Here is a 17256-nt window from a genome sequence, read left to right as displayed (position 1 = left end):
TCTCTGTTTCTATGAACTTAGGAGAAACAGTTAGCTACTGTGGTCTTGAACTGGTGTTTTATGTGGGAGCATCCCTGTCTAGACTTCTGTGACTCCAACTCTTTTGGTTCAAGAGCTGGCTTTGGTATGGATGCCAGCCATATCTTTCTTTATAGTGTGCCAATTGTTATCCCCTTGATAGGGGATGTGATTTGTGTTGTGGTGTCCAGAGCCTGTGCTGGATGTGCGGCAGGGCTTCCTCTTTGCTCTGCAGCTGTCCCTGCCCTGTCGGGGGCAGGGTCTTCTCCCCAGTTGTTGGAGTAGAAGCCCTGAGGATTGGGTTCGATCAGGCTCTTTTGTCTTTGAGTGCATGCCCTGCCCCAAAGGAGGTGCCATTGAAGCATGTGAGGCCTGTGTGGTCACAGCAAACCTATGTGTTACCCATGCAGGTGTCTGCAGTTCTGCCCAAAAGTAGCCCAAGATGGCATCCCTTTCTCTGTTATGTTTTTTCCCAGACCTAGTGCAAGGCTGTGGTGTGGAGTATGCTGGGGTGGGGACCAGCGTGCTGTGGCTGCAGGTCGAGGTGGCTGTGCTGCAACTGAGGTCCTGGGCTGCCGCTGTGGCAAACTTCTCCCAGGATCTGTTCACCCCAGATCCAGCTCCAAGCTGAGGTGTGGAGTGGGAGGAGCTGGAGTGCTCGTAGTACACAGAAACAAACCAATGTGTACTCCTGCCAGGCCCTGCCTGCCCAAGATTCAGTGCCCAGCCTCTGCACATTCTGGACCCACGCTGCTGTGCATGCACTAACAATGGGCTCCCTCTGCTGTTCTCCCTGGACCACACTCCAGCTGCATCCAGTCCTCTCCTGGGGCCTGTCCGCCTGAGATTCAGTGCCAGGCCACTGCACATTCTTGTGGCACTGCCCAGCGCATGTGCTGACAATGGTCTCTGTGGTTGGGCCTGGATCACACCCCAGGCGTCCCTGCCTGTCTCTGCACAGCTAGACTGAATCCCTGACATGATCTCATGCTAGGCTATGGTGTTGAGTGAGTGGGGCTGGGCATTCACCCCTTCAGACTGGGAAGAGCAGTGAGGCAGCAGCCACCAGCACAAGTCTCTCTCAGCCTTGATGGTTCGCATGCAAGCACTCCTTGTGAGCAGAATCTAGTCTTCTCCAGCCCCTCTATCTGTCCAGGTAGATTTCCCAGCAGGCAAGGCAGCTCCTTAGGGTATGAGCCTGCCCATGTGGAACTTCTCTTTCTTACAGATCCCTCCCAGGGGCGCCAGTCCGTCCTGATGCCTCTTTTTCCCTCGTTCTACCTCTTTATGTGGAGATCTTTCTTGTAGCTTTGATTGTATAGGAGCACTTCTGCCAATTTTCAGTTGGTTTTCTGTGAGAAGTGGTCCACATGTAGATGTATTTTTGATGTGTTTGTGGGGGAAGGTGAACTCCATGTCCTCCTGTCAGCCATCTTGGTCTTCCTCCCTCTAGTGGCTTATTAAAAGTAATGGACCAGATGCTCCAACGCTTATATCACCCTAATGGCCTGATGGCTCTGAAAGCCTTCGGCTTTAATCAGATTTTTGACTGCAGCAGGCTCAGGAGATTCCATGATCTCCGGTAGCCAATTCTCTCTTCTTCCAGGGTCTGGCCTTCTTTCTTGTTTCTCCTCTGTGTCTTCAAATCTCTCTCCTCTTATAAAGACCCCAGTCATTGGATTTAGGGTTCCCCCTCATCCAGTATGACCTCGTCTTAACTTGATTATATCTGCAAAAACCCTATTTCCAACTAAGGTTACATTCATGGGTTTTGAGGGTTAGGACTTCAGCATATCTTTTTGACGGACGTAAATCAACCCATAGCATCAAACCACTCACCCATTTAAAGTGTACAATTCAATGATTTTTAGTATATTCACAGAATTGTGCAACCATCATTACTATCAACTTTACAGCACTTTAATCTCCACAAAGAAACCATGTATTAGCAGTCACTCCCCATTTCCCCCTAGAAATTCCCCCAAGCCCTAGACGACCAACTAATCTACTTTCTGTCTTTATAGATCTGCCTATTCTGGACATTTCATATAAGTGGAATAATACAGTATGTGGCCTTTTATGTCTGGCTCTTTTCTTGTAGCATGTTTTCAAGGTTCATCCATGCTTTTGCATGTATCAGCACTTCATCCCTTTTTATGCTTGAATAATATTCCTTTGTATGGGTATACCACATTTTATTTATCCACTCATCAGTTGATGGACATTTGGGTTGTTTCTAATTTGTAGTTATTCGAATAATGCTGCTGTGAAAATCTGTGTTCAAATTTTTGAGTGGAGATATGTTTTCATTTCTCCTGAGTGTATATATATATATATATATATATATATATATATATATATATATATATATATATGACTATATACTTGGAATTGCTGGGTTATATGGAAGCTGTATGTTTAACTGTTTGAGGAACTGCCAAACTGTTTTCCAAAGAGGGTACACTATTTTACATTTCCGCCAGCAGTGCACGAGAATTCCAACCAATTTCTCCACATCCTCATCAACATTTGTTATTATCTGTCTTTTTGATTATAACCATTCTAGTAGGTGTGAAGTGGTATCTCACTGTGTTTTGATTTGCATTTCCTTGATGACTAGTGATGTTGAGCAGCTTTTCAGGTACTTATTGGCTATTTGTATATCTTTTTTGCAGAAATGCCAAATCAGATTCTTTACCCATTTTTAAATTGGTTTTTAAAAGATTATTTAGCTGTAGAGTTCTTTGTATATTCTTATATAAGGAATAAAGACGCAGACGTAGAGAATGGACTTGAGGACATGGGGGGGGAGGGGAAGCTGGGATGAAGTGAGAGAGTAGCATTGATATATATACACTACCAAATGTATAATGGATGGCTAGTGGGAAGCAGCTGCATAGCACAGGGAGATCAGCTCGACGCTTTGTGACGACCCATAGGGGTGGGATAGGGAGGGTGGGAGGGAGGCTCAAGAGGGAGGGGATATGGGGATATATGTATACATACAGGTGATTCACTTTGTTGTACAGCAGAAACTAACACAACATTGTAAAGCAATTAAACTCCAATAAAGATGAAGAAAAAAAAAAAGAGATAACCAGAAAAAAAAGTACAACATTGTATATATATAATATAATATATATTGGTGATATAAGTACCTTATCAGGTATGTGATTTGAAAATATTTTCTCCAGTTCTGTGAACTGTCTTTTCATTTCTTTGATGGTGTCCTTTAAAACACAAAAACTTTTCAGTTTTGATGAAGTCTAATTTATTTATGTTTTTCTTTTTTTGCTGTGCTCTCAGTGTCACATGTAAAAAAATAGAACTCTTTTAAGATGTTTTGCTTATTAAAGATGAGTAAATAATTTATGTGAGAAATTCTGAGGTAACAATATGATGGTGGATAAAAAGTAGTTTTTCAAGTGACAAAATAACTTGTACTATTTTAGGCTTTCTTTTAGGGTAACTTTTTCATGTTTCATTTAGGATTCTTGTCCTTTTATGGGGGGAAGAATTATACAGATTACCATTTATTCAAATATTTATTATTATATATTATTTTTGTGGTTCCATTTGGACAATTAACATTTCTGTTAAATAATGAGGTATCTAACTGATACTTCAAGTAAAGTGTTATTTATTGTTTTTCTAATTTCTAACTTGTTCACAGGGAAGTAAAAAGAAGATAATTAACATCATACAAATTCTAGAACTCAAACGTAACTCAAAGTTAAAATTTGTTTTAATAAAAAGATGTGTACCATATTTTAAGTGAAAATGACTGAATTGCCAAATGCGTTTAGTACATTCCTATTTTTGCAAAAAGATTATATAGATATTTGCTTGGAAATAAAGTCTGGAAGGATGTAAGCAAAAAATTAAGAGTAGTAGTTTTCATGTTTTGGGGTAATTTCTTGGGTCTACTTTGCTATCTAAAATAAACATATGTGGGAATTCCCCGGTGGTCCAGTGGTTAGGACTCCACACTTTCATGGCCTGAGGGCCCAGGTTTGATCCCTGGTTGGGGAACTAAGATCCCACAAGCCGCGTGGTATGGCCAAAAAAATAAAAAAAATAAAAATAAAATAAAATATTAAAAAAAAATAAAATAAACATATGCTATATAAATAAGGAGGAAAATATCTTCTAGCCTTTCCATGCATATTTAAAATTAAATATTTTACAAAATCACAACTGTATTCAATGTCTTATGTTATTATCCTGCCTTTGTTTACTTTGTATAATATCATGCCATTGAATATTATTTTAAAAGATTTGTACTGCTTGAATTATAATTCATGGGTTAGAGTCTCCTTATTTAGCTATTTCCCTACTTTGCCTAGGTTTTTGTTTACAATTTTTCATCACTTAAAAAAGGCTGTGATTAGCATTTTTATAAATAAATTATTGTCTGCATCTCTCATTACTTCCATAGGGGAGATTCCTAATATAAGGGCTATTGGATCAAAAGATATGACTATTTTACAATGTCTATTCAATAAATTCCTTTTAAGGGGACTTCCCTGGCAGTCCAGTGGTTAAGACAAAGCGCTTCCACTGCAGGGGGCACTGGTTCAATCCCTGGTTGGGGAACTAAATCCTGCATGCCACTCTGTGCGGCCAAAACATAAAAAAAAAATTCCTTTGACGATACAGTAACACTAATTGCTTATTCTTTGTGCTTCTAGTTTTGTCAGTGTAATTCTGTTTCTACCCTTTATTCTCTATGGAAGCAGCAAGGAAAAGGGTTGAAGCTACTTGGAATGCACTTTGCACTAGTGGGCAGCAGACCTCGATTCTTTAGGTCCTCAGAAAACTCCCAAATGTCCAGAAGCTTTATTTACCTTATCTTTAAAATAAGGGGAGAGGTTTCACAGCCCTAAGATTCTCTAGTTCTCCTCAGGACACCAGGAGAAATACTGGGCTTCACACTGTTGGAAAAGAAGCACATGAAGATACCTCAGCAGAGGACATGCCTTTTCATAAATGAAATGAAGTCATTAATGACACCATTAAGCAGCTATTATTGCCTTTCTCTTAGAGCTGAAGGAACTGAAGCCCAGAGAATTTAGGTAACTTGCCTAAGATCACTGTGAACTAGTAAGAATCAAATCCAGGTGTGTGTGGTTCCAAAGTCTGTGCTGTTGACCCTTTACAGTGATTTCAAAGTTGGACACAAATAGTATTTTTATGCTCCTGATATTATTAACCACACACACATTCACAATTTCTAAACTGATCATTTCTCTCCAAAGAACTCTTATTCCAAAGGGACTTAACTGGTGAAACACTGTTAATGTATTAATTCCAATACCATAAAAATAGTTTAAACAAAACCTCTGGGAATGTGGTGCTATAATTTCAGGAAATAATAAGCCCACAAAAATATTAACCTTAGAAACTATAAGAATTCTGTTATAATGCTTCAAAGAATTACGGCAAAAAATTTTTTTTCTAACTGAAGGCTATATTGGTCAGTCCTTCACTTACATAACTTTCTCTCAAGTATTTGAAGACACACCCAATGAATCTGAAAATATGTGAAAGTGCAATATTTTAAAATAACTTTACTATGTTACCTGTTCCCTGAGAATCTTTCTTAGTCTTTTCTTCCTTCCTTCCTTCTCTTCCTTCCTTCCCTCCCTCCCTCTCTCTCTCTTTCTCCTCTCCCCACCTTTTTGTGGCAACACTCCAGAAAGCCTTGTAGAACCAAAGAGAAGCAGATTTCTATCACTCATAACAAAATAAACAAGATAATTTCTCATATCTCCACTCATATGCTACCAGCTTCAACATCCTTTGGTGAATTAATCTTTCCAGCTTCAACAATATGTAGCTACATTAATTTTAAGTGACTACAGCATAACCATTCCTATAGGAACCATGCATTTTTAAAACCTTCACATTTTCAAGGTATGCAAAGTTCGGCTATTTTTACAGAAATGAGATGATCCATTGTAAGTCTTTAGTATTTTTGTTTTTCTATTTTGAGTTTGTTGTTTTTGCTATTTATTCCTGTAGCTTTTATTGAATTCCCACTCAGCTCCATGAGGGCAGGGGCTATATTTGTCTCACTCAACATTGTATCCCTATCACCCAACACATATCTGGTGCCCAATAAATATTTGGTTTTCCCCCCAGCTTTACTGAGATATAACTAACATAACAAAACATATTTGTGGAATGAATGTATTCTTCCCCCATTGATTTGAAACAACTTTTAATATCACATTTTAAATATAGTAATTCGTTGCTAAGCTTAGAGGTGGCTATCCACAAATCCTGCCTCACTGTTGGCAAGGCAAATCAAGGTGTAGAAAACAGGGAGTGGGGGAGGGGAAAATAAAGACAAGCCCTAACAGTAAAAATTGAGGGGGCACGTGCTTTCAAAATAAACTGGATTCATTGGCTTTAAAGATCTTTTCTAGTAGGAAAGCTTTTTTCTGAATCACCTTTTTCATTTTTTTCAGAAAACATCACTGCAACATTATCTGTAAGGTACAATCTCCTACAAATGTCATGCTGTGCTTATACAGAGGGTACCTTACCAGACTTGAAGTTTAATTATGTTTGCTTTTGCATTCTTGATTCATTTTCTGAAATATGTTTGGAAATAAAACTGTATAGATTTATTCAGAATTATTCCATTTAGTGGAATATTTAGGATCTATGGCTAGATCTATATGACCCAAGGGATAGTTTATTATTGGTCAATTAGGAGGCAAACATTTAATGATTAATATGTCTGAAATACCATTCTGAGGTTCACTATTAGTTCAGGCTACAACAGGCATAACCTGTGCTGTAACTTTGAGCCTGCTCGTTGATCCAAAAGTGTGTCCTTCACATTTTTTTTTAACTTTGTCCACTTTTTTCCTCCTCCCCTCACGTTAAGCAGCTTCTGCTCTATCTCTCATTGTAAACAATGAAACAAATGGACAGTGTAGTATTTGTCTGACCCTCAAGGTCACATATGGAATTCAGAGATTCAAAGCTAAAATGCAACATTAAGGTACAATAGGTTACCAGAGACTGAAAAGAACACAGATAATAACTGGCAAAATACTGTATCAAGAAATGTTAAAAATCATGATAATTTTTGTGTAGGTTTCCCCAACACTTTTTAAACTGGACTTTGATTTCCTTAATTATACTTCTGATTTTTCTCTGTTCTTCTCTTGCTAGTCTAAATAATTTTTATCAGAGCCCCAAGGACAGGACCTAAAACAATTCTATTTGGTGTAATAGCTGGACACATGGTAGGTATTCCTGTTCTTTTTTTTTTTTTTCTCCCCTCTTATTCTTTTGGTATGAGAAACACATACCTTCCTTCAGAAACACTGATGTATTTCCAGCCTTTTCTCTTAATTTGATGCAAGCTTACCAAGATTTTTATCAGCTTTTTCTCTGAGTGACAACGAATTAATGTTTCAAAGCAACAAATGACACAGCCTAAATAAAATCTTGCTACTGAAGGTTGCGGAGTCACCCACTCCGTTTTTACGGCAACGCTGGTTTGGAGCATTCTGCTCTTACATGCTGTCCTTTCTGAGGAAACGGTGATTTTTCCCCATCCTACTGTGAAGGATGGAATCTGGGGGGCAAAGGCATCCCTGCATTTCAAGAGTGCCCACCTAAACCTCCAGAGGCTCAAGCTCGGTTTAACTGGCAATTCCACAAAGGGCTCACTGCGCTTTTCGAGTGATCGAAATCACCTGCTCAAGGTCGCACATCCAATTGTTACTGGATGCAATCAGCAAGGTCGGGCAGGGCTGCCGGGTCTGCGGCCCGCCAGCTCCCGGCGACTCAGCAGGCCCACCTGGTGCCCCGCAATCTGCGCAATCGCTGGGAGAACGCGCCCTCTCGCGACCGACTTCGCGCCGCAGCTGGGCCTGGCGCAAACGCCCCCCGGGCGGAGGCCGGCGGCTGCAGGGCCGGGGAACCGGAAGGAGGAGGCAGCGGCGGCCCGAGGCTGGGAGAGCGGGTGGGGGAGGGGCGCGCCTATATAAGCCCCGTGCGGGGTTGAGGGCGGGCCTAGGTGAGAGCGGCTAAGTCGGCTGGGCGTCCGGCGCCGCAGACGCCGCCAGCGAGGACTGGGAAGGGAGAGGGAGGAGACAGGAGGAGGAGACGCGAGTGCGGGGTGGCGCCGGTCCACCTCCGCAGCTCTCCTGGCTCCCGCCGGCTTTCGAAGGCGGGCCCGTGCTGCGGCAGCAGCGGCGGCAGCGGCCTCGGCGTCCTGCGGAGGTGAAGCCTGGCTGCCGCGGCCTGGGTCGGCGGCGCGGGGGCAGGTGGCCGGCCGGCGTGGGTGGGCAGGGTTGGGCGGCCGCCGCCGTGAGTGCAGGGGCGGCTTGGCATCCTCGGGGCGGGGCCCTGGAGGGCAGGTGGCCCGTGCGTCTTACTGCAGGTCGGCCTCCTAGAGGCACCTGCAGAAGTGGCCCCGGCCGTGTGCTTCGGCGTCCGGAGGACTGTGGGGAGGGCGGGGGTCGCTGCTTTCGGGGCGCCGAGGGCCCGCCGCGTAGAAGCGCCTCTCGCCCGGGCCCTGCAGGGGCTTGGGATCCGCGCCGGCTGCCTGGGGCCTGTTGTGCCCTTGCTTTGGGGATGCTCCTCAAGGGGAGTGGGGGGAATAGCGCCGATGCGCGGGGGTGGAGGGGGAGCTAGGGCCAGGGTCGGGGCGGTGTAAGACTCGCCAGGATGAGCCCTTAAACCGGTTGGATGTGAGTGGTTATCGGTTAGTCTAAACAAAACTGAACACCAAGTCGGGGCGGTCGCAGTTTCAGAGAGTACCTGGCTCCAAATGTCCAGTAGTGACGGACTTGCTTTATAGGCCCCAGAGCAATCAAAGGGAAGTTAGCATTCTTGTTCAAGAAGTTTCTCTTCACTTAGTGAATGAGAGCTCTAAAAGAATTGTGTGTGTTCGGGATTTTCTTTTAAAAGTCGTTGTTAGTGATTGGGGTCGGGGCTCGTGGTGAGGGATAATGTAGAGAGTTTCGAATGGCTGCCTTGTCCCGATGGGGAAGGCTTATTTTTTGTGTGTCATCACTTGACCATAGAAATTATTCAATATGTGGATTGCCCTCAGCTCTGAAGCCACTGATTGATTAGCGGCTCTTCCTCCCTATGTGGGAAATTGAATTTCTGGAAACGTCCCCCATATTGTAGATTTTTGCCTACGTAAAGGCGCCAGTGCGTGGCACTAATTGCCTTCAAGGTAGTGAAATGGAAGTGTGGTATTTAAAGCATCATTAGGTTTTGAGCTCACTTCTGTGGAAGAGAATTTTGAGGGCGTGGGTCTAGACTTTTCAGGGAATTTAAAGCCTCTAGTCGTAATTTACTTTTATACTTAACTTATTTTTTTTCTTCCCTCTTTCAGCCTCATCTGTTTCAATGGTGCAACTCTCTTCATCTCCTTTTGGTTACCAGTCACCTTCAGGCCATTCGGAGGAGGGAAAAGAGGGGAATATGAAGTCAGCCAGGCCCCAAGTGAACCACAGTCAGCATGGGGAAAGCCAGCGGGCCATGAGCCCCTTGCAGCCTGCTCTCAGTTCTGCTGCCTCTCCTTCCCAAGCATATGAGACATATATTGATAATGGACTCATATGCCTTAAACACAAAATCAGAAACATCGAGAAAAAGAAGGTAACTGTTTTTTTTTTCTCCCAGCCCTGTATATGCACCATCTTAAATAAGGGTTAAGGAACTGGCATTTTTGCTTTCTATCAGGGCTCATAGGTATTCTTCCTAAAGATATTTTTCCTAAAGATTTAAGTAACCTTGAGATTTAGCTGGCTAAAATGTACAAGTGGGCTAAATATTGGCTATATTAAACATTTTCTGTTTGATTTGTCAGAATGAATAAAAATATTCTTCATAGTAAAATTATTATGCCTGCTACTGTTGAAATACTTGAAGGGCTGGCTACTTTACGTCAGATTAATTCCTTGAGTGTAGTATTAATGTTTCTTTTCATAAATGAGTAATAGTCTGAATTTTTTAGCTTGTTTTCCTTGTGACTTTCTGCAGCAGTTGATATTGCAGTATAGCTGCTGCAGTCTTTGGAAGCTTTAATGATGGTAGAGCCAGAAAATGTTTTAGCACTAATTTTTGTGTTGCTAGGTGATCGTTTAAGATTGGTAGGTGAAAGCATTGTAGAGAGCCTTGTGAAGATACTCAGGGTTATAATCAGCCTAACGTTACAGTAAATGCTGATGTAAAGATCCAAATCATTCTTCATTTCCTGAGTCATGTAGCCTGTGAAACGGTACTGCACGTAGCTTTGTTGTGTCATGATCCTCTTTTGCTTGTGATAGTAAGGTGAGTTAATAACTATCTGGACCTAGGAACTCTTAAATATTATTATGCCAAGACCTAGTTAAACCTTAGGAAAGTTGCTTTTAATGGAGGAAGGTGAAGAGATTTTTAAGAGTCTGGTTGACTCTTTTTTCCTTCCCCTTCTCCCCTCCCTCGGGCCCCCTCCCCCCCACTAACACACACACTAGGAAGGTAGTGAAGACGAGCCAGTTACTAGTAGCTTCTCTGTAGCCGTAGCTCTTACCAGTTGTCTTTTGAATGCATGCAGTTGATCACAAGTGTGATAAGGTGAGTGTGCCTGGGTCAGCACAAATTCCCTGCCACTGTGGGAAATTAGTCAAAGCAGGATCTATTGATAGACTCACTAATGTCTTACCTCAGGTGGAGGAACTACATATATATGTATAATTATGCTCTTCAGCTTAACTATAATGCCTCTTTAATTTTGAATACCATTCTGGACAGTACTTACACATTTGTTTCAAGCTTCTGGAAAAGCATTTTAAAGCTATCAAGCCAATATGGAAGGAGCCTAAACATTGCTTTTAGAATACCATAAAGGGTCATGTCATTATTATGTGGACAATAAATGCAATTAGTTTGTCATCTGTTTACTTCATGAGAAATTTTATATGAAAAATAGCTTCAAGTCGAGGCTACTATAATTCTAGAAAAGAAGTATTTTACATTTCTGTACTTCTATTAGGAAGTTTCCTATTGAACAAATGCCTACATAATTCAACAGGTAACAGTTTCAGTGTGAGGTTAGAGTAGGACTTCTCAGCCTCAACACTATTGACATTTTGGGCTGGATAATTCTTGGTTGTGGGGGGCTGTCCTTTGCACTGTAGGATGTTCAGCAGCATCCCTGGCCTCTACCCGCAAGACGCCAGTAGCACCTTCTTCCTCCCTTCCATCCTCCAAGTTGTGATAACCAAAAATATCTCCAGACATTGTCGTCTATCCTTGGGGGACAAAATTGCCCCTGATTGAGCACCACTGGGTTAGGAGCATATGATTGATTAAATCCCTGTGTGTCACGTAGTCTAATTATAGAGGCCATTAAGAGAAAAGAGTTTTCTTACTGCTTAACTTTTGTAATTCCAGACTAATGTTGATTGTGGGTAATATTTTTTGGCCTGACTGGAACTCATCTACAATTGCTGCTTGCCTTGTAGTAAAATGTTATTCTTACAGATTGATAGCTAACTTCAAGAACTTTGTTTTCATAAGGAACAGTCTGGTATTTAGTTTGTTTCAGAATTTTATATCAGGTTGTAGTAGATACCAAGTTTCTCTTTTGTAGCTCAAACTGGAAGATTACAAGGATCGCCTGAAAAATGGAGAGCAACTTAATCCAGACCAGTTGGTAAGTGGTTTATGATCCTTTGGCCAGACCTACTGATTTTCTTTTCTTAGTAAAACTCTAGATGAATTTGGGGGAGACCAAAGATTTGATAGGCTAAAAAAGAAGAGTGAGAATCCACTGGATTTTTCAAAAGACTTTGTCTTCACCTATTAGATCTCATAGCTTTGACTTAAAGAAGTATCTTTTGCACTAGTAGATGGTGTACAGATGGGGGTGTGTGTTGTCAAATAAGAGGGAAAATGTAGACTATCACTAAGAGTTAACGTATGGATTTAAATTAACCTTTCACTAGAGTGGACTAAAGGAGAAGAGCAGGGAATCATCTAGCTTTCTACTTTTCTAAACCTAACATCTCTCTGCTCTACAATATAAAAGAATATTTACTACAGCTTGCCTTGGTTTTCTCTAGTTGCTTCCCCCTAATTCCTTTGATGGTTTCTCCCTGCTTTTCTATCCTGAATTGCCATGTTCCTTCTCAGGAGGCATGTTTATCTGACAGATAGATATTGGGCCTTTTTTTAAAAAAAATCTTACTATATTTACTATTTACCACATTTAAAAATACTGTTTACCTTGCCCATGGTATACCTGGTAATTGCAAATTTTATCTAATGTGGTGAAGGAGAGTTTTTGCAATATGGAAAATTTAAAAAATGCTTTATTGATGTTTGCCATTTTGACCTGATCACATCTCCTGGCTAAGATGGGGACAAAATTAATCTAAAACTTATTCGATCTAGCTTGTAGATCTGTTGTCTTTTATCTTTTTTAACTAAAATTTTTGGTTGTGAATCATAGGTCCTGGTATTCAAGGGCTTTTCCCTTGCCCTATTGGCCCTTCTTCACTGACCTCGAATTTTTGTGATGTAGTAAATTACAGTTTTGCTGAGGCACAGATTTGAATTGTCTGAGCTCCGAGATTGATGTGCTTAGATAGCTGGTGAAAGGACTTAGCTGGACATTCAGCGTTTCAACATGGCTTTGTTTTTAAGTAGTCATGGTATATTCAATAACTTTTAAAGTGATGAAACGTCCCTTTGTGTAAATACCCTTGGAGGAAATGTTCTGTTACAGTAGTGTTTTTGACTTTGGGGAAACATAGGGGATGGGAGTGGGGAGGTTGGTGGTTCTCATGATAGCTCTGTAAGAAATGTCGAGGATACGCTATATTTCAGAGCTCCAGCCAGGTAAACTTTAATCTCAGCATTTCATTACTTCCTTCACAACTCCGTGTTGCTTCTATAGTATTAACTTTGATTTCTTAAGTAATATCCTGACAAATGCCAAATTTATATTGCCAATAGATCAGTCCTCTGAACTCTGGATTCTTATGTCCAGTTGTCTTTGACATCTTTGACTTCATTCTGCTTCCCAGAACCTGTTCCTCCTTTAACCTTCACTATGTCAGTTAATGACTTGATGAATTAGAAGGATGGAGTTGCCCAAAACCTTGGAGAATTTCTCATTTTTCTCCTCATACCTCATATCTAGCCCATCAGCAAGTCTGGTCAATCCTGCCTTCAAAATAAATCCAGAAACAGACCATTCTCATAAATTCTGCTTCTGCCTTCCTGTTCCACACCACATCACCTTTCATCTGCATTAACTGTGACAGCTTCCTCACAGGTTTTTCTATTTCTGCTCTCTCTCCAAGTCTATTCTTAACATAGTAGCCTCAGTAATTCTTTTCAAATACAAGTCAGATAGTTATTCCTCTGCTCAAAAGTCCCTCCCTATTGGTTCCCATCATGGTGGCAAAATGTCCTATAAGGCCCTACAAAATATGCTCGCCACTTCCTTTTACATCTTTATTGCATTTCCTGCACTTCTCTCTCTTGCTGGCTTCATCCCAGCAACACTGGGCTTCTTGCTGGTCCTCAAACATCCCAGCCACACTTCTACTTTGGGGCTTTTGCATGTGCTGTTCTTACTGCCTGGGATGCTTTTTTCCCCCAGATGTCTAAATGGCTCCATTCCCAACCTCCTTCAGCTTTTTATTTGAAGGTCATCTTGGTAACGTATGTCCTGACAATACCATACCTCCATTCCCCCATTCACATTCCTTTGCTCCTTTCCTTCCTTTAATTTTCTTAATAAAAGTGCTTCTCCGACAAACTGTAAAGTTTTATCTCTCCTTCCCTTAGTTCCATTAAAGTAGAGATTTTGTCTGTTCACTGTTGTTTTCCTAGTACTTAGAATGGTTTATAGCATATGGTAGGCATTTAAATATTTATTACATATAGATTTACTAAATATAAAATGATTGAATATTAGGTTTTTAGGTGTGATTGAGTATATAGTTAGTGGTACTTTTGAGAAATAACATCTCCTCATACAGGGAATATATACTTAAGGTAGAAATTTAAAAAATGCAGATGAGTCAGAAGAAAAAAAAAATCTATAATCTGACCCCTCGGAGAACTGTTGTCAGTAGTATAATACTTAATTTAAAAGCTCTAAGTTTAGTTTTTAAAGTTGGAAGTAATTCACATAGTTTAGAAATCAGGAAATATTAAAAAAGATACAGTTGTTCTTTCACCCTGTCCTTCCTCTGTTCAGTTCTCATCTTACAAAATAATGATTCTAATAGATTACTTTGTATTTGTCCATAGTTTCTTTAAGCCTGTATACAGTTTAGCTTAATACAGATACTTTTGGGGGCTTTATTTTTGCTTCTTTTTTTTTTTAGTGTACTTTATTTTTTGGGCAGCTTTAGATTCACAGTAAAATTGAGCCGACAGTAGAGAGAGTTCCTGTATACCCCTTGACCCCACCACACATGCACAGCCTTCTTAGCTGTCAATGGTCCTTCCCAGAGTGGTACATTTGTTACAATTGAACCTACATTGACACATCATCATCAAAGTCCATAGCTTACATTAGGGTTCAACTCATTCTCTGGGTTTTGACAAATATGTAATGGCATGTATCCACTGTTATAGTAACATACAGAATAGTTTCACTGCCCTAAACATCTGGGCTCTGGCTGTTCATCCTTTATTAATATGGTGTCAGTGTTTCCATAGTACTTTAAAGTTTGGTTGAAATGTTCTCAAACTATCAGCCTGGTTCTTTTTTGGGTGGGAGTGCTTTGAAAATATTCTCCATTTTTTCTTTGAAAATTGATCTGTTTAGATTTTTATTGTTTTTGGAGTCAACTTTTTAAAACCTTTCCTTGAAAATCACTAATATTTCATCCAGTTTAAAATAATTATTTGCAAAGATTGGGACAATGTAATTATTTATAAAAGCCTATTTCTGTATTACTTTGTTTATTTCTAACTGTGTGGTTGTATTTCCTCGTTTACTCAATTAATTAAGTTAGTGAGTATCTTAAAAAATTCTTTCTTAAAGCCACCTTTATTTTTTCTCTCCTACGCCTTTTATCTTTTTGCTTTCCTTTGGTTTATTTGCTTCATTTTCTATCTTTAAGCTGAGTGCTTAATTTGTTTCCTCCCCCCCCCCAACCTATATGTATTTAAAGCTGTGACTATTACTTCAAGCACTGCTTTAGCTGATACTATAGATTTGATTTGATACTGTTTTTGGTATTATTGGCTAGAAATTTTGTAATTCAGTTTGTATTTCTTCTTTAACCCAACAGATATTTGTAATACTGTAAATAAAGCTTTCTATGATCTGCGTGATTATATGTGCCTAGCTAATGTAACCTCTTTTGGTAGTAACTCTTAAGTAACCTGTTGAGAATAAGCTATAAGCTATAGACTTCTAAGATTTCACTATTGCTAACATAAACTTAGATTTCTGCTTTAAAATAGTAAGAAAAGTGTCTTAATGAAGTTTTTTAGAGTCCCATTTGTAACTTTAATATCTATTTTGATTCAGGTCTGGATTTGAAACGGAGAAACGAGACTCAAGTGAGCGCTTGAGCAAAAGGCAAGGGTACTTGATGCTTTCAGCTGCTACACCTGTAGTCTAAGTCAGAGCTTTTGGGAGCTGGTACCAAGATAGTGGCAGAGGGGTTTGAATAAAGTAGTTGGATTTGAGAGGTAAAATCTACATAGCTTGGTACTGTGTAGGAATAGAGAGAAGAACCAAGAGTGGTTTCCAGGTTTCTGGCTTGAACAGTTGGGTGGATGGCAAAACCATTTATTGGGCTTGGAAACACTGGGAGAGAAGAATATTTTGGGAGGATGGGATAAAGAGCTCAATGTTGGACCATTGATTTTAATGTGACTGTGAAACATTAAAGGGTGAGATATCTAGTAAGTATTTATGAGAAGGTCTGGAGCATAGAGAAGTTTAGTCTACAGATCTATCACCTGTATGGCTGCTAATTGAAGCCATGAGAAAAGATGAGACTATCACGGGTGAGTGTAGAAAGCAGAAAAGAAGCGTTAAGACAGAATGCTAAAGAAATCTGACATTTCATGTTTGGATAATAATGGCTAAAAATATTGATAGTGAACTTACTTTCGGGCCAGGCATCATTCTGAGTGATTTATAAACATGAAATCATTTAAATTGCACATCTCTGTGATGTAGGTCCTATTATCTTTATAAGTGCTTAAAAACTGAGGTGAGAATAGTTAATGGAAAAATTGCCGGTAAATAAAAAGCTGGAGAAATGGGAAGTTAGTGTTATAAAAAAACAAGGGATCTTAGTAGAGCAGGAGGATGACTTTGTGTTGAAGTCTTCTGAGAAGTTAACCAAAATGAGAGCTATACAAGATCCATAGGTTTAAAGGATGGGATTGACATGGCTGACTTTAGCCAGGACAGTTCTGGTGGAATGGTGGAAACAATCCAGGTTGATAAGGGCTGAGGAGGAAATGGAAACTGTGCAGGCATTTTTGATACATGTCTGAGACTGGAAGGACGTGGTTGCCAGAACGGCACTTTTTATTTTTCTTATTTAGGTTGGGGGAGACTTGAACTTGTTAAATGCTGGTTTCAGCATCAACAGAGAGGGAGAGGCTCAAGACATTAAAGAGGGAATCAGAGTAAGATCTCCCATGAAGGCAGAATTGAATAGTATCCAGGGCACAGGTGGAAGGACATCTCCTCCACTATATAAAGAAAGAGAGAAAGAAAGGATGGATCCACATTTGATGATGGGAAGTCGAGGTAGTTCCCATTTGATTTTGCTTTTCTTGAGTCAAAGTTAATACCATTTGGGAGTAGATATGAAGTGGTATTCCTTTTTAGTTTTACATCCCCTTGAGGACTGTATAATATGGTTATGTTATCTGTGCATTCTTGGTTCTGTATTTGGAAGGCCTCTCTACCTGTTTTATTAAGAAATATGTAGTCCAAACAAAGTATTGCATGTAAGTTACAATGCATAATAAAGCAAGTGTCAGAACCCACTACTCAAATTACCAACAACACTGAAGCTCCTTCACAGAGCTCTCTTTCCTGTAACCTGACCTTGAACTTTTTCCCCCTCATTCCCTTCCTTTTGTTTTGACAGAACTTATTTGTTGTTCTTAAATCTGTTAGGGTTGCTTTTTTGAAACTTATGATAAATGTTATACTGTATATTCTTCAGTTTATCTTTTTTGCTCATTATGTTTAGGATTTTTATATTGATGCAA

At 40.2% G+C, this 17256-nt stretch overlaps 1 protein-coding gene and 1 long non-coding RNA gene across 28 annotated transcripts in view; one reads left to right on the top strand and one right to left on the bottom strand.

The window, feature by feature from the left end:
• Window positions 1-4275: 4275 nt before the first annotated feature.
• On the bottom strand, window positions 4276-7800 carry LOC309610017. Its single transcript, XR_014233705.1, has 2 exons — window positions 7737-7800; window positions 4276-4952 (listed from the first exon to the last, which is right to left on the bottom strand). It is a non-coding gene; the product is annotated as an uncharacterized lncRNA (long non-coding RNA).
• Window positions 7801-8026: 226 nt separating this feature from the next.
• The window catches only part of CAPRIN2 (caprin family member 2), a 41260-nt gene continuing 32030 nt past the window's right edge, over window positions 8027-17256 (top strand). For 16 of the 27 annotated variants that reach the window (XM_082352085.1, XM_082352084.1, XM_082352109.1 and 13 more), the window contains exons 1-3: window positions 8133-8265; window positions 9392-9657; window positions 11636-11698. In XM_082352085.1, coding sequence (XP_082208211.1) covers window positions 9406-9657; window positions 11636-11698 — 315 coding nt within the window. In that variant the 5' untranslated portion in view covers window positions 8133-8265; window positions 9392-9405. The other 11 variants (XM_082352088.1, XM_082352087.1, XM_082352086.1 and 8 more) reach the window with 7 other exon arrangements.

This window comes from Balaenoptera borealis, assembly GCF_965194805.1.
Source record: "Balaenoptera borealis genome assembly, chromosome: 13".
Taxonomy (NCBI): Eukaryota; Metazoa; Chordata; class Mammalia; order Artiodactyla; family Balaenopteridae; genus Balaenoptera; species Balaenoptera borealis.
The sequence above is the reverse complement of the archived record's forward strand: the minus strand, read 5'-3'. Positions and strand labels throughout refer to the sequence as shown.